The sequence below is a fragment of the Schistocerca gregaria genome, chromosome 2 (assembly GCF_023897955.1).
Source record: "Schistocerca gregaria isolate iqSchGreg1 chromosome 2, iqSchGreg1.2, whole genome shotgun sequence".
Lineage (NCBI taxonomy): Eukaryota > Metazoa > Arthropoda > Insecta > Orthoptera > Acrididae > Schistocerca > Schistocerca gregaria.
In genome coordinates this window covers 700177487-700199977 of record NC_064921.1, presented here as the reverse complement: position 1 = coordinate 700199977, position 22491 = coordinate 700177487, and the positions used below count along the sequence as shown (strand labels likewise).

The 22491-nt window shown below is 39.7% G+C and overlaps 1 protein-coding gene across 1 annotated transcript in view; it reads right to left on the bottom strand.

The window, feature by feature from the left end:
- LOC126334792 (28S ribosomal protein S7, mitochondrial) overlaps positions 1–22491 on the bottom strand; it is a 72208-nt gene that overhangs the window by 2617 nt on the left and 47100 nt on the right. The window contains exon 5 of the mRNA XM_049997418.1: positions 17786–17923. Coding sequence (XP_049853375.1) covers positions 17786–17923 — 138 coding nt within the window. The remainder of the gene's footprint in view (positions 1–17785; positions 17924–22491) is intronic.

Sequence of the window (22491 nt, the reverse complement as noted above, 5' to 3'; positions counted from 1 at the left end):
TTAAGTGGAACCCTTTAGTTCCAGTGACTTCTCCTCTTCTACCTCTCCCAACCAATACACTTTTCCTACCTGAGGAAGGAAATACAAATGTTAACTTGGTTCAAGGGAAGAATCTGAAACAGATAGATAGTAGTAAAAACCACAACACTCCAAAACTAGCATCAAAGCAGGTGCACAGAGTTATCTGAGGAATGAAAAAGTGAAGGTTTGGTCCACGGCATGAAGGGAGAAAGGAAATGAGTTGAAATGGAGGAAAACAATACAAAGGGAATTTGTGATATTTACATAATGCTCATCAATGAATACACTCCTGAAAAATGGAAGCAATGTTTCAATTATTCTACTTCAAATGAAAGGGACTTACAATGTGTAAAAACTATACACTTATCTGACTTTTCCCTGAAATATACATAAGATCTTCACAAGAACATGGGATTTTAATAAACAAGAAAGCCAGCTAGCTGGCCAGTTTTAGAGGTGAATAAAGCACAATGGTCCGTATACGATCACATATGAAATAACAGTCAGAGCCATAAATAGGAACCACCATTTCACTTGGGCTTAAACTATCCTCGGGAGGTGGTTGGATGGTTAAAAGCTGAAATATAAGAAGAAGAAATATTGCTGTCGCAGATGCATGCCCGAAAGTTGATGGAATGGACCAAAAGGAAGTTCCCAGATCCTTAAAGTAAGGAAATGAATACACATTAATGGAACATGTAAAACTGCCCTTCATTTTGCTGGCAACACTGTTTACCTTTATTCAGATAAACTTCAACATCTAATGAAAGAAGTTTGCAAGTAAGCTGAAAGTCAATTATAATAAAAATTTGTAATTACCATACAAAAAATATATATAAATTAAGAGCGAATTCATAAAACCAGTTGACAATTTTTTTTGTATTTAGGACAGCAAAAGTAATAAGCAGAAAAGTAAAAAAAGAGACTGGAGTGTAGAATTTTCCTCTTTCAATTCTAAACTTCCCACAATCCTGATGAAATTTAACAGAAGCTGTAGCACCGTCATATGGATTCTGCAGCATAGTAACATTGGCTGAGTCAATATATTGTTTCTCAAGAGCTATTAGTACTGCTTATCTTGAAACTGACAAGGAGAGGCCCCCAGCAGTGGGATCAACTTTTTGAAATCATCTATATGGTGATGTAGGTTTAGATCAGAGCTATCACCTTGTTTGCGAGTTACAGGAGAGGAGATTCAGAATTCTGCATGAGGTTCAATAGCATTTAAAAAAAAGTAGCATCATATTGACTATAGCTTGTGTTGTGTAAGATGGTGCTTCCATGTATCGAGGCGGAGCAGTGGAGGGATGAGAACTATGCATGTGTGGCAGCAGAGAGTGGCAAAGTCCACACTGCCAAACAGTGTTGCTGCAGACAAGAGTCAGGCTCATTTTCCTACGGTAAATCATATTATATGTTCAAATCTATGTGGGGAATAGTAAACATTAAAACCAATTTCGATCAGTCGTCATGAGAGAAATATTAATTTATATCTGGACAATGTTGCGTCCACTGCTCCACAGATTTACTCTGTGTGAGGTCGGGAGGCGAGAACAGCTGACACAGCTTTGTGAAGACACGAAGGACAATTTTTCTCAAAATGATAAGTGTCTAATAACAAGATTTTTGAAATTGCTTGCAATAATTATCATTTACTGTGATTTGAACTGTATTATAAGTAAAAATTTAATACATTACAAAATCAACTTCAAGCACACATGAAATCATTGAATTTGATTGACAACTGCTTCTGCTCGATAGAATTTTGAAAAATATGTATAAGGTGTGTGTGTGTGTGTGTGTGTGTGTGTGTGTGTGTGTGTGTGTGTGTGTGTGTGGGCGTGGGCATGCATGCGCGTAATGTGTTTGACTGTAGTTAAGCGTAATCACTGTGCATAAAAAATAATTAGTGGTAGGAAAGACTATTGTAAAAATGGGCAGTAAGTTGTCATATTTTTCGCTGTTAATGGGCATTATGAGTGTAAACTAATTCATTAGACATTACAGTGAGAGACCGCATTTATAATCCATTGAACAAGCAAACAGTTAACCATCAACTGTGAATAACGCCAGGGAACAGTGACCGATGACATCAAAAACCACTGATATCTCGACCAGTAACAGTTACTGTCATTTTAGGGCCTTATCCAATTCATTCCTTGAAAATGACAGTGGTTTACATGTGGAAATGTCGAACTTTTGACGAATTCATCCAGCTGCATTCTTGCATATTAGAGCATACAAAAAACGTGGTGGGAGAAGCTTAACTTCTCCTTGGGTAATATGTTGAACATTAAAGTCTGTGTAATTTAAAGGATATACAAAGCCCTAATCAAAAAGGCTAGGAAGTTCTCATTATTATGTTAAACCACAAGTCTTTAAAACTAAGAAATATTATTACTTTGTTCCACAGTCTACATCGAAATAGTACCATCACTTCTATTTGAGCCTGTTTCCGAACAATCTGATTGTAAATCTATGATGATACGTTCAAGGCTTATATCCACCATCACTTCTCTGTGAAATTATCCTTTCTGAAGCTTTTCAGCATGCACAGATGTGTCCACACTACAGGTGGGATGTTGTCTATTGCCTTACGCACAAGCGATTCAGTGAATATTATCTTGAATGCGTTTTCTTTCTCCCATATAGCCTTATCCTTTGCCCACATTAATTCCATAGGGCTACACTGACAGTGACACATGGGTAAATGCAAAACTGTGTGACCCCATTCACGTGCAAGGAAGTCAAGTTTGTACGTTCTGTCATGTGACCCATATAAATTAACAAGCTACAGGACATTGGAACGAGTCTAGTTTATACTGTGCTTAGTATTTTTATTTTTAAGTCAGGGAAAAATATCCATTTTTCTGGTGTTTTCTCTGTAACAGTTTAATTATAACTGGCAATGGCCGACTTCGAAGCAAGGTATGACAAGAATTGTGAGTCACATCACAAAACTAACAGTGTACACTTCCGAATGGTAGTCACTGCTGTTTTTCTTATATGCAAATACAAGTTTACTCTCAGGAACGAAACCATAAGAAGATTCAGCATGCAGAATAATTATCTGGGAATCTGTTCCCATGAAAACTTAAAAACCGCCAGTACCAATACTCATTTTCCAGCAGAGCTTCCTGCGAAGCTTCTAATTGGCCCATATTCCATCACGGTAGTACACTGTTGAACTATCTCCTCCTCTTGTATCATGAATCTTTATATGGGATGTAGTTTGTGCTGCACCTATGTCACTTCTTTGAACTAAAAGCTCTCTTCTTAACATATCAGGAACCAACGTCTTTTACACTGATGAAGCATTTACCACTAAAGCTATTTTTCTCCTGCATAACTGTAACAAGTTTTTGTAATGTTGGGCATTCATCATTCACATGGAGTACTTTAAAACATCATTGTTAATACCATCCATTTGTGTTACAGGTTCCTTGTTATTTTGATGCTTTCCAGGTGACACGAAACCAAATTTTCCTGCAGTTCCTACGGCTCTGTCACTTTCTTTTGCAGTTCTCTTTATATTTGTCTTGCTGATGCCACATGGCTCTGGAGTCCGTTTTTGTGAGTTCAACTGTCAACTGCTTTCAAATTCACATTTATTGCCATCACCTGGCTTTTTTTAATTGCACTTAAACATTTACAGATATACATTCACACCTACACAGCTACAAAAAAACTGAAAGTTGAATGAATAATTTGATTGTCATGAAGTGCAGCATGTAGGAGAGAGATTCTTGTTGCTAGCTGCTTGGAAAAAGAATGCATATTAATGGCTGCCAGTGGCTAATGGAGGGGGACGCGCAGAACGGCCTTCCAACATGATGTGGATTTTAGTTGTATAGTGTAATGGATAGGGTAAGGCATTGACATATGAAAGGTTGTGGGTTTGGATCGCGTCAAGTACTTTATTTTTTTTTATTGAAATTATTTTGATCATTATTTTCATTCAATTAACTGGTTTAAATGCATTTTTTTTAAATTTCTGTCCCTTCATTACGTCAGCTTAATCATCATATCAACTGCTTCATTTACTCTCCCTTTTCTTCCTATCATTCTTTTCCTGCTCGAAATCTTTGTTCTCATGATTTTAATTAATTTTAGGTATTAATTACATTTTAATATCTTTCATTTAATCATTCTATTTTCCATCAACGTCATTGCATTCATTATTTATATTCTTCATTTTGCTTGAATTTCATTTTCCTAATAATCCCTTCAGAATTTAAGTGTGGAATTGTGATTGCTGAAAACACTGGAATCTGAACTTTAAGCAATACTATTGTTTTGTAATATAGTTTTATGTTTATTGTTATGTGTCAATGTTCAGTATAATGACATAAAAGAAACAAAGAAAAAAGAGAACAAATGAAAAAAAATCATATGGTGATTGAAATGATGTGACAAAGGAATGGAAATAAAAAAAGTACATTTAAAGCAATTAACTGAATATAAACAATGGTTAGAGCCACTTCAATAAAGATGTAAAAATGAAAAAATTTAAAGAACCTGACAAGATTTGAACTCATGACCTTCAACAAATGAACATCTTGCACTAGACATTACAACCATACCACCCATCTGCAAAATTCTTCTCTTTTAATGCTACTGAGCATCTTGCAAAATTCCAATTTTTTGGTGATTATTTGCAAATGAGTGCCCACCAGTGTGAATGCCTACAGGATGTGATAGCTGGGCTTTTAACCTTCCTCACCATATAGATGGTTTCAAAAAGTTTATCCCACCACTGGTGACCCCTCTTTGTGAGTCCAGGTCTTTGTCAAAATTTAAGAATCCAAGACAAATTGGTACATCTGACTCATTGCTCTATAGTGTCAATGGTAAACCAGTTTAGAATTTGCAATGGCCATAGTTCAATAAGACATGGGGATGAAAAATGAGGATACTAACCTAGAAGATGCTAACTCCTTAAGGTTCAGTCCAGGCTAAGTATTCACAAAGTCTCAATAAAACTGACAAATTCAAACCTCTAGAAATCGTTACACTGAGGGCTAAAATACGAAAAAAGACAGATTATTTGTAAAGGCACTGGAAACACATTGCAGATATCTAGAAGACATTTAACAACTTTTGCTAAATATGAAGATGATAACCAAAATTATTAGTCTGTAACAAGTTAAGAATGATGTGAATAACTGTAAGTCCATTCTGTTATATGAAATCTGTTCAAAAAATTGCAGAAGATTTGTAATTATGTGCCAATGGTGTGTTAAAGCAAAATGTGGTTGGCATCCCTGCACACACCTATGTTTAATGTGTACCTGCCAGAAGTTTCATTGTTGTATGTCTGTCAGTTATTGTTCAGTGCTGTATTGAGTAGAACATTGTGTCGCACACTTTGTGAATTTCGAGTTGGCGGAGGTAGAGGAGCAACATGTCTGCATTAAATTTTGCGTGACTCTTAAGAAAATCTTTACAGAGGCATACCAAATGATGCAGGAAGCCTACAGTTATCAGTGCTTAAGTTGTGTTCAGTGTTATGAATGGTTTCAGTGCCCCTATTGAAAACCTCAGACATCTGAAATGTGCAATATTCTATAATGTCTCGAGTGTTGGAAGATTCAGTTAAGGTCAAGCTTATCTTTAACATCGCCACAATGTACAATAGCTGCAGTTATCCACCCACAACCATGATGGGTAACATCATTCCCCATCAATGTAGAGTTCAAAACACCTCCAACAAATAGCGAAGGCGCAGGAAGAACTGGTTGAGCTTCTAATTGGCTCTGCGTAGTAATTGATATATTGTCAACAGACACATAAACAGTAATACATAAACACCTTCCCCGTGCAACACTGACACCAAACCTCCAGGTGTCGGACACTCATATCGGTACCAAACATTGTATGTTGATAGAGTATCAATCAAAGCACTGATCTAGTTCATGCTGTGTAATTACTGTGTAATTAAAAGTAACACCAGAACTTTGGAGAACTGGCAAACTGTTTCTGTGAGCTCTGAATGTGAAGATCTCTAGTAGTGAGTTGGTAGAGGATCAGATCGTTGTACTAAAGGTTCCAAGTTTGAAACCCACAGGTGATTTATTTTTTATTATTTTTTTAATAGACTATGCGTAAAATTGTTATATGGGTGAAAATTTTTCTGCTATGTAAAAGGATGTTTAGGAATTTATAGCAATGTTCTTTTGGCAGTCTGCTTTCACTTCATTAGTTGAAAGTAGCAAACCTATAGTATAAATTTGTATAGATAACACCACACCTATCCATACAAGTATTCTCTATAGGTTTACTACTTTCAACTAATGAAGTGAAAGCACACTGCCAAAAGAACATTACTACAAACTCCGAAACATCGTTTTACATGGCAGAAAAATGTTCTCCCATACAACAATATCAAGCGTAATCTGTTAAACTCATCCAATCTGCACATTCAGAGCTCACAGATATGGTTTGCATATACTCCGTAGTTCTGGTGTTACTTTTAATTACCATTTCCACATCTTCTACTGGAGAACAGCACACAGTCGAACTAAAGTGGCGTTTTGGTTGATACTCCATTGACACACAATGTTTGGCACTGATCTGAGTGTCTGACATCTGGTGGTTTGGGTGTGAGCTGTACGAAAGGTCAGGCTACTTGTGCAACAGCACTGAACATCTTACAGAGATGCTGTGTTACTATAGAAGGAGAAGGCACTCGCATGGTACTATTTATAAGTCTATTGACAATTTATCAATTAAAATGCAGAGCCAGTTAGGAACTCAACCTGTTCTTCACAGGGCTTTATTCTTTGTTGGAGGTATTTTGAAGTTTATGTTGACATAGAATGATGTAGCTCAACATGGTTGGGGATGGATAACCACAGCTATTGTACATTGTGGTGATTAACAAAGATAAGCTTAGCCTTGACTCTTTCAGTGCTTCAGACATTATTGCATATCGCACATTTCAGATGTCTAAGATTTTCAACAATGACATTGGAACCTCTTATTTTATTTCGTGTTTTCCCTTAGTTTTAAGGACATTTAAAAATGGCCAGATGGAAGTTAATGACCAATGCATGTTCAATACCACTACTACCATGGTTAAGGACATTAGTTTTAAGGACATTTAAGAATGGTCAGATGGAAGTTAAAGATGACTCTCATTCAGAATGTCCTTCAAGGTCTACCGACAATGTTCATGTCAGGAACAGCAATGAGTGTCAATTGAAGACTGACTGTCTGAGAGATTGCAGAAGAATGTAGCAACAGCAATGAAACTGAGTTACAGTAGAAGACTGACTCTCTAAGAGATTGCAGAAGAATGCAACATTTCAGTTGAATTATGTCATGAAATCTTGACACGGCATATTGGAATGCATCGTACTGCCACCAAATTTGTCCCACAGCTCATGAGTCAAGACCAGAAAGACCTTCGCCTCGCAATCTAAGGAGAGCTTTCAGATCACACAAATGAGAACAGTATGTTCCTTCAGAGTATCATAATTGGTGATGGGACGTGGATCTACAGATATGATATTGAGACCAAGGTTCAATCTTCACAATGGGTCCAGAAAGGTTCTCCAAGACCAAATAAAGCTTTTCAGGTCAGGTCAAATGTCAAAGCCATGCTGATACTTTTCTTTGACTCTGAAGGATTAGTACATCATGAATTCGTGCCACAGGGACAAACTGTTAATCAACGGTACTATTGGGACATGTTACAACGAATGCAAGAAAATGTGAGAAGGAAATGGCCTGAAATGTGGCGAGACAATTCGTGGCTCTTGCATCACGATAATGCACCTGTGCATTCATCCCTGTTGGTACGTGACTATTGCCCAAAAAACTAAATCACTGTGCTGCCTCATTCTCCGTAGTCAGCAGACATGGCCAAGCAGAGTTTTTTTATTTCCAAAGTTAAAGACCCAGCTGAAAGGATAAAGATTTGCAATGATGGATGACATAAAAGAAAATTCGCAAAATGCAATTTGCGCGATCTAGCAAGCGGCATACCAAGAGTGCTTTCGGAGGTGGAAACTGTTGGGAGTGGTAAATTTTTGAACATACTTGATTTACAATATGGCTATAACTTCAATTACATCATATGAAAAGGGACAAAAATGCAGAATTAAGGAAGCTGTATCTAGGTTACCAAAACGGTTTTCTATTTTTGACCAGTAAGTTGGAATGCAGAAATAATGTGTAGAAACAAGTCTACCCAAACTATCTTTGATTTGAGAAGGATATTGTTTCATTGCACAACTGCATTTGAACACGGAATGGAAAGAGCTAGGACGATCAATTATGAGACTAGGCCTGAAAGTTAACTACAACAAGATTACAGAAAATAGTAAATACTAGTAATTAAGTTATTCAAGTAGTTGATGAATTTGTGTACTCAAAATAACTAAAGGTAAAAAGTAGATGGACACTGAAACATATAAACAATAGTGTAAAAACTGTTTTCAGCTCGTTTAGGAAACTTTATATCATATTCAAAAGTAAAAGTAAAATCTACTGTTTGCCTGAAATTCTAATAGCACGCTGGGAATATTACATGGGAGTAAGACATATGAACTGGGTAATGGAACATGGAGAAATGACATCGGTGACCAGATAGGAAAAAAATGTACTCGTAATGCTAAAATGTAATACAAAAAAGTTTGGAAAAGGCCCTTATCCATTTGTGACAATAAACTTTTCTAATTTCTGAAGAAAATCTTCTATTCTTTTGACCATTTTTGCTATTCTCAGTGAGATTTTGTATCACAATTAGTAACCCATCTACCCCAAATATCCTTCTTGTTAAGTATCTACTCGATAAATGACAAATCTAGATTGATGCTCTATGTTATCCATCTTTTCCCTTAACTACAATACTTATTAGTACAACTTCCAGTTCTATCAGCCTAGCTGTAAGTACAGTACGTCCTCTGAACCTATACAATATACTTGTCTATCCATACACAACCCCTTAACTCACTCACAATTACTTTTCCTTTGAAGACATCACCTATAAACAAATACATGGTATGGCCATTGGCACCGGCATGGCACCATCCTACGCCAACAAATTCATGGGCCATCTAGAGGAATCCGTCCTAAAAACCCAAAATCATAAACCGCTCGCCTGGTTCAGATTCACTGATGACATCTTTGCCGCCTGGATTGAAGGCGAGGACACCCTATCCACATTCCTCCAGAATCTCAACAACTTCTTCCCCATTTGCTTCGCCTGGTCCTACTCAAACCAACAAGCCACTTCCTAGATGTTGACCTCCGCCAAAAAGATGGCTACATCAGTACCTCCATCCATATCAAACCTCCCAACCACCAGCAATACCTCCACTTCAACAGCTGCCACCTGTTCCATACCAAGAAGTCCCTTCCATACAGCCTAGACACCCGTGGTCATTGCATGTGCAGTGATGAGCAGTCCCTCTTAAAATATACCGAGGGTCTCACTGAGGGCTTCACTGACTGTAGTTATCCTCCCAACCTTGTACAAAAACAAATCTCCCATGCCTTATCTTTCCAGTCTCCCACCACCTCCCAAAGTCCCACCATCTGACCACAGAGGAGCATTCCCCCTGTAATTCAGTACCATCCAGGACTGAAGCAACTGGATTGCATTCTCCTCCAATGTTTCGATTACCTCTTGTTGTACCCTGAAATGAGAAATGTCTTGCCTATTATCCTTCCCGCCCCTCCCACAGTGGTATGCCGCCATCCATCGAACCTACGCAATATAATCGTCCATCCTTACACAACTCCTACTCCCAATCCCTTACCTAACAGCTCATAACCCTGTAATAGACCTAGATGAAAGAAAGACCTGTCCCATACATCCTTCAATCACCACCTACTCCAGTCTGGTCACAAACATCACCTATCCTATCAAAGATAGGGCTGCTCGTGAAACAAGTCATGTAATCTACAATCTGAGATGCAACCGCTGTCCTGCATTCTGTGTGGGCATGACAAAAACAAGCTGTCTGTCCGCATGAATGGCCAACGACAAACTGTGGCCAAGAAACAATTGGACCACCCTGTTGCTGAGCACGCTGTCTCCCTGCAATATATCGTACGTTCCTGTAACCCTCCTGGCCTCAACCTTCATTAGTCACTGTCCTTATCCGTCCAGCCCCTTCCCTGTTCCCATTCTAGCAGTACACATCCCTCTATTCCACCAATGCACCTAGTCTTTTTACATCTCTCCTTTTCCGCTACCCCTACTCCCTCCTCTCTGCCCTCCGTCTTCCCTCCCCCTGCTCTCCATCTAACCTCCTGACTGCACATAACTGCCCTAACCACTCTTCATCTCATCCTTGCATGCTCCACAGCAGCACTTCACCGTCCCCCATCCCTACTCTGCTATCCCCCCACCCCATCCTCCTCATTACCCACATCCAGCTGCCTCTCCCATCATGCACTACTGCTGCTGCTCGCAGCGTGGCTTCAGCTCTTCAGCTGCCAGAGGCTGCAGTCATGTGTGCTTGAGTTGCATTTGTGTGTGTGTGTGTGTGTGTGTGTGTGTCTGTGTGTGTGTGTGTGTGTGTGTGGTCTATTTGATGGGACTCAACATCTCCGCTAAATGGTGAGTAGCAACTATCCTTTCATAATATTGTTACATAGTATTAAAAAAGAAGTTATGGTTTGTTAATTGATTACAATAACAATGTTTGAGAAAAAAATGTATTATATTCATGAAGGAACTTGACTTCACCTATCAGAGTCCTAGAACTTTAGAGTTTACGGTTCCTATATATCCTATGACAGAAAGAGTGGTAGATGTAGTTGGGTATGTTCAATTTTTCAAATACACTGCCTAAGCTTCATCTATTATTTCTGCTATTCTTTCATATAGGGTGAGATACTGCCAGTCAATGAGTTCAAATGCAACAACAGTGCCTCATGTGACACTAAATTTTGGCATTGCTTATGTCTTATAATTTTCACCCCGACAGTTTCGTGAGCTGCACAATTCAATCATGTTAAATTTCATGAATAGAGTTTCCTAATGCCTGAGATGTACACCTGTGTGAGCAGCCTGAATACCAAGTGTGTCATCGACAATAAATTTCAGTCTTCTTCTACTTCTGCAGATATTGTGGTTGGCCTATATGGTGAAGGGAAAATGATGGTAGAGAGTGATAAAAGTTAAAACACCCTGTCTCACTTGGAAAGAGTGATAAAAGTTAAAACATCCTGTCTCACTTGGATGACCATGCCATAAGCTGCAGAGGTTGGTTCACATATGATGCCAGTGCTCCCTCCAGGGTTGTGGAAACCATTAGGGCTCTGACTGCCATGTGGCGCTCTGGCCTGTTACTCTGACAGTGGTTCAAGTGATGCATCGATTAACTGTGTGCCTTGTGCCTCATTTACTACTCACTATAGTGTAAACAATGGATCAATGAGTGTTTCTTGTGTTGAACTATGCAACAACAGAGTTTCAGATGTCAGCTTGCCTTCACACAGAAATTTTCTGATGTCCACATTCCAAATGATTCAATGATACATAGATCAGTAAAGAAATTTCAAGTGACTGGATCCATTTTTGACAAGAAAGGTCTAGAAAACCAAGCATTTCAAGAAAGAATAAAATACACAAGTTAGAAGCAGTCTCAGAAAGAAATTCAAGAAAATCATAGCAATACTTAGCACTCCACATGGTGTCCATAGCATCAGCTCACAGAGCTGTACACAAACTTAAATCTCACTAACTAATAGCAGTACATTAAGTGACCAAGTGGTCTCTGATTGGTATCAGTACTGCAACTGGCTATTTCAGCCTGTGGACGATGGACTTTTCTGTTGAAGCATGGCTGCATTTATCAAGGCATGTGATGTTGCACAACAAGCAATGTTGGAGATTTAGAACACACCTGTTATATCAAGAGCAGCTGCATAATGTGAAAACTGGAGTATAGTACGTAATTACTCCAATGTGAATTACTGGACCAATCTTTTTCAACCAAATCATAACTTCTGATGGGTATGTGAATGGTATACTGCAATCTTATCTCTCTGTGTTTTCCAGAGAACTAACAGGTAGCGAAAAGACATATGGTTATTTCATACAGGACAATGCAAGGACACACGCCATCAATGCATCTAAGGCAGTGTTATGAGAATTTTTAATGGTAGGATAGCCTCCTCATTCCCTGACTCTAAATCCGTGAGACTTTTACCTTTGGACAAGGTTAAAAGATTAACTATGTGCAAAAAATCTATAAACTCAGAGGCAGTATTCAGCTTGCAATCTTGTGAAAATAATGGGAAGCTTAATTTAATCACATGCTTCTTAGTTTATACTCACCTAATGGAAGACATACAGAGTCATGAGGCAGCTGCCAAGGAAATTAGCTGATACACATTTAATGAAAGCTATAGGCATGCCTTTGTGTTGTTCGTAAAACACCCCGTACACTAACACTGGAATAATTTTAGGCTTCCTGTTGATTCACAAACCTCTCTAGTGTCTTTGTAACATCGCTGAAAACCAAGCTGTTGGGTGCCTCAATTTCATACTCCATCCATTCATCCTTGGATATTCATCCCTACTCTTTTCTTCTTGTCAACAATGTTGCTGACTTCCTTCTCTCCAGCATTGCTTCATTAAATTATCAGGAGACAGACCACAGCATACTGCTTTGTTCCCACCAATTGAAACATCTTATTTATACTCAGGTTCAGAGTAAATTTTCTCTTTTTACACAACGTACAATTTCCTCTTTTCCTTTTTCCCTTCTCCTGATTAAATATGGAAACCATATGATGCATTCATTCTGATGCTGCTGTCAGCTGTATTTTACTCTTTCTCTTCATTAATACAGCCTCAAATATACACACTGCCTCACAAGAAAAGTGAAGTGCCCAGAAGGGATAACGAAACAAAAGGAAAATTCAAAGGTTGAGAGAGTATGTGATGGTATTTCAGTCATTAAAAAATCAAGTCAAATTTACAAAGAACTTGGCACTATGAGTCCACTTATCAGTGTTAGGTTGTTCTCCCTCTTTGTTGGATGGATGCATTGATTTATTTGGGGAGGGTGTCACAAAGCTGTTGTATCCTCCTCCTGAGGCAAGCCAGCCCACAACTGTTGTAACTGACCCTAGATATCCCTGGTACTGGGACTTTCATGAAATGGATGTCTAAGCTGGTTCCAAACATGTATGGAGGACTGATCTGGCCACGGAAGTGCCTCAACAACATACAGACAGTTTACAGACACAAATGCCATATGTGATAAGCACTGACCTGCTGAAAAATGGCACCATGACACTGTCACATGAGGAGTAACACCTGATGATGCAGGATGTCTATGACATACCACTGTGCCGTCAGAGTTCTCTCTATCACTACCAGCTGTGATACGAAAACATTGAAGGCTCCTCACACAGTGACGCCAAGAGAAACACCACTCTTTATCTCAAAAATATGGGAAGACTGAGAGACCTCTCCTCCATGTTACCAACATACCCACCTACGATGGTCATCAGGGGTAATGCCGAACCATGATTCATTGAGGAAGACAATGCAACATCATTCATCAGCAGTCCAGGCTTCCTGGTCATCTGGTCACGGCAGCACTCCAAATATAACCATTTCTGTTTTGGTGTTAATGGCAGCATACACATGGAATGGTAGTTCCCTAGTTCAACTGCTGATAGAATCGGACCAATGGTGCAGGATGACAGGGAATCCGTAATTTGGTGTGGTCCTGTTCTCCACTCAAATTCCTACTCTGGTTGGTCCTGCATTTATTCTCACAATGGCTGATGGTGTCATGGAGAACATTTTACATCGGTTGGTCAAAAGCAAGAATCTTCATCACAGCATTGCACTACCATACCTCCGTGACTCCCATGATTTATCTGCCTCCCTTTTCTACAAATGATGAGCCTGTTGAGGAATGGGACACATACGAGAAAAGTCTGCGACAACGGTTTCAACCTTTTAGGATTACTGATGCTATTTAATGTCCTGCCTTGTTCCTGCCATGGATATCGCCAAGAATGTATCAAGTCCTGTGTCAACTTGCAGCTTCACAGGATCCTCTTCTTTGACATTTGACCAAATGTAAGAACTTCTCTTCAAAGTACTACTGTAAATGCACCAATGTTGTCACATCCTGGCTTGAGTTTCACTACTGTAGGATGCAAACCACATCAATTCTATCGAGTACGGGTGTCTGAACTCTGTGGGTTAAGCCGTCATTGTAATTTTCTGTCTGATGTGCACAAAGAGCCGTATGCTAATCAGATGGTGAGAAATGCTATCATTCATTTAGCTTTGGATTGTGAGGTGTGAAAGAGAGCCCTCAAGTGTGAAAATTCATGGCTCTCCGAGGTTTTAGCTGTTGCACAATCATTTGAGGTGAATCGTTTGAGGTGTCACATGCGGCAGGTAACCAAATTGAGTCATGGTGTGAGGTATTACCAATCCAATCCTCTCCTCAACACACTTCAGATAGTTCACAGGGGGAAGACATGATCACTGCGTCAAGGCTGCCAGCCTTGCTCCCAGCAGCAGCTGCTCTAACAAAGTAAACAGACCAGTAAACAGCAACATATGCATACCACGCTCCCATCCTACCCTTATTGTTTCATTAATCATGAGCACTGGGACTGCCCAAAATGCTGGGCTACCTGTCGTAACTGCAACAAAAATGGTGATATTGTTTCTGTTCGTAATGCAAAAATTCAGCACACATTGCTTCTGTTTGCAGCACGCATTGCTTCTGTTTGTAATGTCATATTCAGCAAGACAATCCCAATCCAGATATGTACGTAAATATTGTATCAGCAATTTCTGTTATGCCGAACAAGCTTTTCATTGATGTTATGGGTTTTTGTAAAGTTCTGCAGATACAAATGGATACAGCAGCTGTGGTAACCTCATTAAACTCACAAACTTACATGAACTTGAGCTACCCTCCACTTCTCTCTGTGTCACGAAACTTAGTAGGTTACAATAAACAGAGTACAGAGAATGTTTTTGGATTAGATGCTTTTGAGTTGTTTGGTTTTAACATTTCAGATGAAGTGAATCTAGGGTCCTAACAAGTCCCATATACACAGTTAGATGCATTATGTTCAGAGTTTTCCTCTTTGTTGTCTCCTGGATTGGAGTGTGTCAACAATTTTCAAGCGCACATTACCATGAAACCTTCTGCTCGGCCTCATTTTTTCTGTGTGTATCTGGTTCCAGGGGCACACAGAAAATAAGTCAAACATGAATTAGATCACCACATGTAATCTGGCATTGTCCGGCCAGTTGCATCACGTGAATGGTCTATCCTCCTCATTTATAGTGAAGAAACCATCGGGCTGCTTATGCCTCCACAGCAATTTTAAAGATTCTGTGAATGCGCAATCTGTAGTCGATACATATCTGATACCGCACCTGAACAAATTCTTTGCAAAGTTATACGGTGGTTAATATTTCTCAAAAACTGACAATTCAGATGCCTATTTACAAATCCCTTTAGATACAGTCACAACATATGTTAGTTGTCAATACCCCTTTTAGACTTTGCCAATACTTGCAGTTGCCTTTTGTAATCATCAGCGCTCCCACTATTTTTCAACACTTTTTGGAACAACTTGCAGTGTCTGTGCAGGGTTGTACAAACTATTTGGATGACACTTCAGTTTTTGGTACCTCCACTGAGGACACTTACAAAATCTCCTTATTATTTATTTCTGTCCTCCAAGTGGTGGGGTTGAAGTGTAATTTAGGAAAAGTAAATTTTTTCAACTTTCTATCATTTATCTTCTATTTGAAGTTTCTCATGAGGGTCTCAAATCCCTGCATCAACATGTTTCTGCTGTTGTATTGCTTCCACTCCCAACATCAGTCAAAGAGCTTCAGGTTTTTTCCGGGCAAAGTCGCCTACTACCATAAATTGTTGCCTGGGGCTGCAACAATTGCACAGCTGTTATATGTGTTGCTGTAGAAAGGGACTCAGCTTTTCCCCTGATGATCGGCTTGTGAAATCACGTTTTCCACCCTTAGACCATGTCGTAGTCTGCGCCCTGTTTAGTGACATACCAACCAGGCTCAAATTAGATATTCTCAGGCAGAAAAGGAAGTTTTGGCCATTGTATATGCTGTGAAGAAATTCCATGTTTTTCTCCATGGTACCAAATTCCACTTGGTCACTGATCATAAGCCATTTCCTTATTCTGTCATTCTGCATCATTACTAGATAAAGCAGCACATAACATTCAATGTTCGTCTATTTTCCTTTCGCATTACACGATTCATTTCCACCCTAGGAATCAACAAGCAAATGCCGATGCTTTGTCCTGCCTGCCGGCCGGTCTGAACCTATGATTTGATTACGAAGAATTGCTTTGTTTCCACATTGATGTTGCCACATGGCAGACAGTTGATGGCTTTCCTGTAACTAACATGCAGATCATGAAGGCTGTAGCTTTGGATCCTGTTTGTAGAAGATCATAGTTTGCTGGATTCACCACCTTCTCGTGTATCCACCCCCTCTGCAAGTATTACACCTTTCGAAATCAATTCTCTGTTGTGGACAGTGTTCAGGTTTTAGACACAGATCTCACAGCCCCTTGGGTAATGATCCCCTCACTGCTTTGTTCAGAAGTTCTCCATTTATTACATGCAGATCATTGGGGTGTATCATGCACAAAAGTGTTGGCCCTTAGACATGTATTTTGGCCCAGTTTTAATGGTGACATTACCTGCCTAGTTGCCTCTTGTTCACAGCGTGAGACACACCAAGCACTTCCCTGCACGTCATTGTCTCCTTGGCTGACACTGTCCATGCATGTGATCGTATACATGTGGATTTCACTGGCCTGTTTCTCAACGCTGCTGGTTGTTGTCACATATTCTCATTTTCTATACGTTGTTCGTTGTGCTTCCACATCCACAACTGCCACCATCAGAGCCTTAGCCAAAATTTTTTCACTCAAATGCTTAGCCAAGATGTTTAGTATCTGATAATGGTCCACAATTTTCATCACAAGGGTTTGCAGCATTTTGCAATTCCCATGGTATCTGTCACTTCCTTGCTCAGCTGTTCCATCCAGACTCTAATGTTGAGGTAAAATGCCTAGTGCGAACATTCAAAACTCAGATGAAAATGTATGTTGCCAACTCTTCATCCCATGTTGCCTTAGATCGGTTTCTCTCTTCATACAGTTTCATGCTGACTGGTTAGAAGAGCCCAGTGGAGCTATTCTATGGGTGCTAGCCAAGGAAGCAGCTGCACCTCCTGCATCCTCCAGCTGGACATCAACCTGTGAACCTACTGTGGCTTTCCAGCCGGGTGTAGCTGTCTGGGTGCACGGTTTCGGACATTGCCCTAAACGGATTCCAGCTATCATCGCACATGCCGGAGGCAGCGTCTCTGCGACATCTAAATGGAGGATGGCCTCCGCTCAAGGCACCATGATCACATCACTGCTGCTTCTCTACTCCCGCATGGGTGTGGCCATCCATCCTTGATGGCCGAACCAACAGTTTCTCTATTGCTTCCGATGCCATGGTCAGGAATGCTATCACCTGTTCCTGAGCAACTGCTGATAACTGTATTATTAGCACTGGCAGCACCAACACCAGAGCCAATGCCTGAGGTTGACATGGAAACACAGCCCTGGCATCGCCATTCGACCATGTTTTTGTCAAGTGGTATATATTATCACTGGCCCAAAGTTAAGTAATAAAAACATGAATTCTCACTGTTGAGGTTAGTTTTTAAGTTTGAAAATTTACGCAAATGAGATCATTGTCAAGAGACAGTACCTGATTATTTGCAGCATCCACTAATTCCCACGCAAGCTTTTCTGGAAAATGAACTGTGCGTTCTTTGTCTTTAGCTGCTTCAATTAACCATTTCATAGCCATGAAGTATGAGCGCTTTTCAGTGATAGGCACAGGAACCTGGAAAGCCAAATTTCTTAACATTATATTCACTTTTTAATAGTATGTCACATATTAAATAGCGGTTGTTCATGAGACATACAAATGTTTAAACTCTTTAAGAATAAGCAAAGGAAATGACAGAATGAATGAAACTTTATAGCACTGGTTCTTAGAAAATGATTTAACTGATATCTGCTTTTGGGAAGATTACACTCAACGAACAACTGAAGTTTCAAATTTTGTGTAATAATCGTGTTGTTTTAGTAAACATACATCTTCCTCCACTGGTGAGGTTGCAGTAGCACTCCATGGGTAAACTGCAAAGGAATCTTTGTCCACATCCACATATATTTTCAGCAGCCAGTGCAGGGCATGATACAGTATACTTTGTTTTGAACACTAGCAAATGTTAAAAATTAAACTATGCTGATAAAAGTAAGTTTAAAATGTAAGTCATCAAGTTTCAGCAATCATAATGCAACAAACTTCAGAATCATGAGAACTAATGCTTGGTTAGTCTCAGTTACTTTATACTACTACAACAAACAATATTTTAAAATGATCTTATGACCTCCACAATTCATTGCAGTGAAGATTTTTGCATTGCAGTGAGGACTCTCAGCAGTTTCTCAACACCTCTGACACTAATATCTATTTCACTCATCTTCTCAGTGGTACAACGATCAAATTGGGGCAAGTCTCCTGTCTCGTCTGTGTGTGACTGGACACTAGCTTTGGTGATACTAATAGCCTTTATATATACACAGAATTTCTTTGCATTTTGCAAGAGATCTTTCAACAGCGTTCTGGTGTGGTAGCCACTGAAGGCTTCACACATGGCTCTCTTGATAGCCAAACGTGTAGTCTCTGTTTCTTTACAGTGATTGTATAGTATGGAGGATTCCCCCTATCATAAGCCCTTCTACTGGTTACAAATTCATCCACTGTGTTGTCAACTATGCTGGTATAGTTCTTCTACATGCTCCTGTCATGTACCAAAAGTTTAAAGTTCTTCATGAGATATGACACAACTACTTCTTTATCTATGTTACTGAACATATAAATCTGTCTACATGTTTTAGTTGTCCTATGTACGTCATTGTTACTACAACTGCCTCTTGATCAATGATACCACTTTCAACTGGACATTCTACTATATGTAACACTTTGTAAAATGTTTTTCATTCTAGAAGTTTTATAAGTAGCGATCACTTAAACTGTCTACTTTTCGTTTGTACAAAACATTACATTTTTAAAATATTTTAAAACCACTTGTACCTTAAGCAAGTTGAAAAAAATAGTAATCTCCATCTTTTATTCTTACAAAGGGACCTTACACACAGAGTCTCTTCCATTTTCTACATACTTATAGGATTTGAAACTTAGTGCACAGACATCAGTTTCGTAAAGCAGTCTGATGCAATTTTCAAAACCAACCTTGAACATCATAAAATTTTCGAGTGCAGTTAAGTACAACACATCTGTGCACTATTAACATAGCAGTCGGTAGTTGAGTGCATAGCGTAATTGTATATTTGCTCTTTTGAAACTTGTTAGCAGCAAAAGTTTTATTAACAAATAGAAATATGAAATTGTAAATATTCAACCATAGTTTTTAATAAAAATAATCTTTTTATTTTTAATTACCACTAGTATGAAAATGGCAGTATTCATATTAAATTAAAATTTGGTATACCAGTGCAAAACATTGAATATAAAAGAATGTTCTTTTTTATTTCTAGGGACTGAATAATATTACTGAAGTACATTTTTGTTTTCATTTAACAAAATAAAAAGATGTTCTTTTTATTAAAAAAATTATGATTCAATATTTGTTAGTTAAGATTTCTATTTGTTAGTAGACATGACATTTAAATAATAACACAACAACAACAACAACAACAAAAATTGCAACTAGCAAATTTCGAACCAGCAACTACACAATTACCAGACTTGTATATTATGAGCTACTGATGACTATATTAATTATTAACAATTATTTTGTACTGAACAGCACTTAGAAATCATAACTTCAAAAGAAATTTTTTCGAGTTGTGTATGCGCTTTTTTTTCCCCCGTCCCTCTCCCCAGAACTGCTTCACACTACCCTAAGAAATGTATGTACACTCCTGGACATTGAAATAAGAAGACCGTGAATTCATTGTCCCAGGAAGGGGAAACTTTATTGACACATTCCTGGGGTCAGATACATCACATGATCACACTGACAGAACCACTGAAACATAGTCCTGTTGGAACAGCAAGTTCCCTTGCCGGTCTAGGAATGATAGAACGATGGGTTCGATGACGGTTTGGATGTACCGTGCACTATTCAGTGTCCCATCGACAATCACCAGAGGTGTACAGCCAGTGTAGGAGATCGCTCCCCACACCATGATGCCGGATGTTGGCCCTGTGTGCCTCGGTCGTATGCAGTCCTAATTGTGGCGCTCACCTGCACGGAGCCAAACACGCATACGACCATCATTGGCACCAAGGCAGAAGCGACTCTCATCGCTGAAGACGACACGTCTCCATTTGTCCCTTCATTCATGCCTGTCGCGACACCACTGGAGGCGGGCTGCACGATGTTGGGGCGTGAGCGGAAGATGGCCTAACGGTGTGCGGGACCGTAGCCCAGCTTCATGGAGACGGTTGCGAATGGTCCTCGCCGATACCCCAGGAGCAACAGTGTCTCTAATTTGCTGGGAAGTGGCGGTGCGGTCCCCTACGGCACTGCGTAGGATCCTACGGTCTTGGCGTGCATCCGTGCGTCGCTGTGGTCCGGTCCCAGGTCGATGGGCACGTGCACCTTCCGCCAACCACTGGCGACAACATCGATGTACTGTGGAGACCTCACGCCCCACGTGTTGAGCAATTCGGCGGTACGTCCACCCGGCCTCCCGCATGCCCACTATACGCCCTCGCTCAAAGTCCGTCAACTGCACATTCGGTTCACGTCCACGCTGTTGCGGCATGCTACCATGTTAAAGACTGCGATGGAGCTCTGTATGCCACGGCAAACTGGCTGACACTGATGGTGGCGGTGCACAAATGATGCGCAGCTAGTGCCATTCGACGGCCAACACCGCGGTTCCTGGTGTGTCCGCTGTGCCGTGCGTGTGATCATTGCTTGTACAGCCCTCTCGCAGTGTCCGGAGCAAGTATGGTGGGTCTGACATACCGGTGTCAATGTGTTCTTTTTTCTAGTTCTAGGAGTGTATTTACACAAGACCTTTAAATCTTACAGATATGAAAAAAACTGAAGAGGGCCAGTCTGCCTCTACGGTCTCTTTGTTAGAGTATCACAACTCTACGGTCTCTTTGTTAGAGTATCACAACTGATAGGATCGTTACATATTCAAGTATAAGATCATGTTACTTAGTTGTGCATATGCATTTTTAATCACTGTCCTGATTTTTTAAGGAGATCTAATTTCTAACATTCTATAACACTCTAATTCCTGAAGTTTATTTTCTCACGAGAATTCATATCATCTCTTTGATTCTTATTATCTTCAGTGCTTTATATCTTTACAAATTACCAGACTACCACAGACAAGAGACTAGTACAACCCATTCAAGAAGACTGCTCTGGTATTTGAGGTCTCTGTCAATTAGTCTTAACCTCTTATTTCATTCAGCTGGAACACTGAGTGGCAATAGACACTCAGGCAACTCTTACCGCAGCGTGGCTCATGAAAGAGGACGGCTCCAATAGGAGGAGGAAGCATTTACCCGAACTGGAAAGGGAACTCGTCTAACATGAGCCACTAGGTTGGACAAAGACCAGTTGGTTAATTTTAATCATTAACCAAAGCTTCCTGGCCAGCAGATGAAAATTACACAGGCAAAGGTAGCTTTAATTGTGCTCACAAGAATTGATAACTTCTGGAAATGAGATTCTGGCAGAACTACCACCATAGTATCAATACATGTCTTCGGAGCTGAGGAGAGCAAGTCAACAACGGTCTCCACCCAATAAACCCAATATTTCAGACAGACCGAGCAACTGACATCAGTTGTGGCTAGGTGAATTACCAAATAGAAACTGCCTTAAATATAATTAAATAGAGCACTTAAAAATGCCACAGGGACTAAACTCCTTAACACAAGAATATATACCCAATAACAATGACTAAAGTTAAATATGCCTACATACTAAAACACAACAGATATTGGCAAAGATAAAATCTTCTCAGGTTGACAGCCGAGTCAATGTGTTGTTCTCCAGCAACGTTTCAGCAAGTTTCTTACTTGCCATCTTTGCCTGAAGATGGCAAGTAAGAAACTTGCTGAAACATTGCTGGAGAACAACACATTGACTCGGCTTTCAACCTGAGAAGATTTTATCATCGAGATTCACTGAGAAAGCCTGCATTCTCAGATATTGGCAAACATTAACATAATCTTGCATTTCATACATCCATAACAACGTGAATATCCAAACAGTGACCTACGCCGTCCATGGGAAAACAATGGCTTGCAGAAGGTCCACAGCAAATTATTATTATTATTATTATTATTATTTTTACAATGTGCACCTTAAGTCAGCATGGCGTTCAAATGCACGATCATGCAAGGGG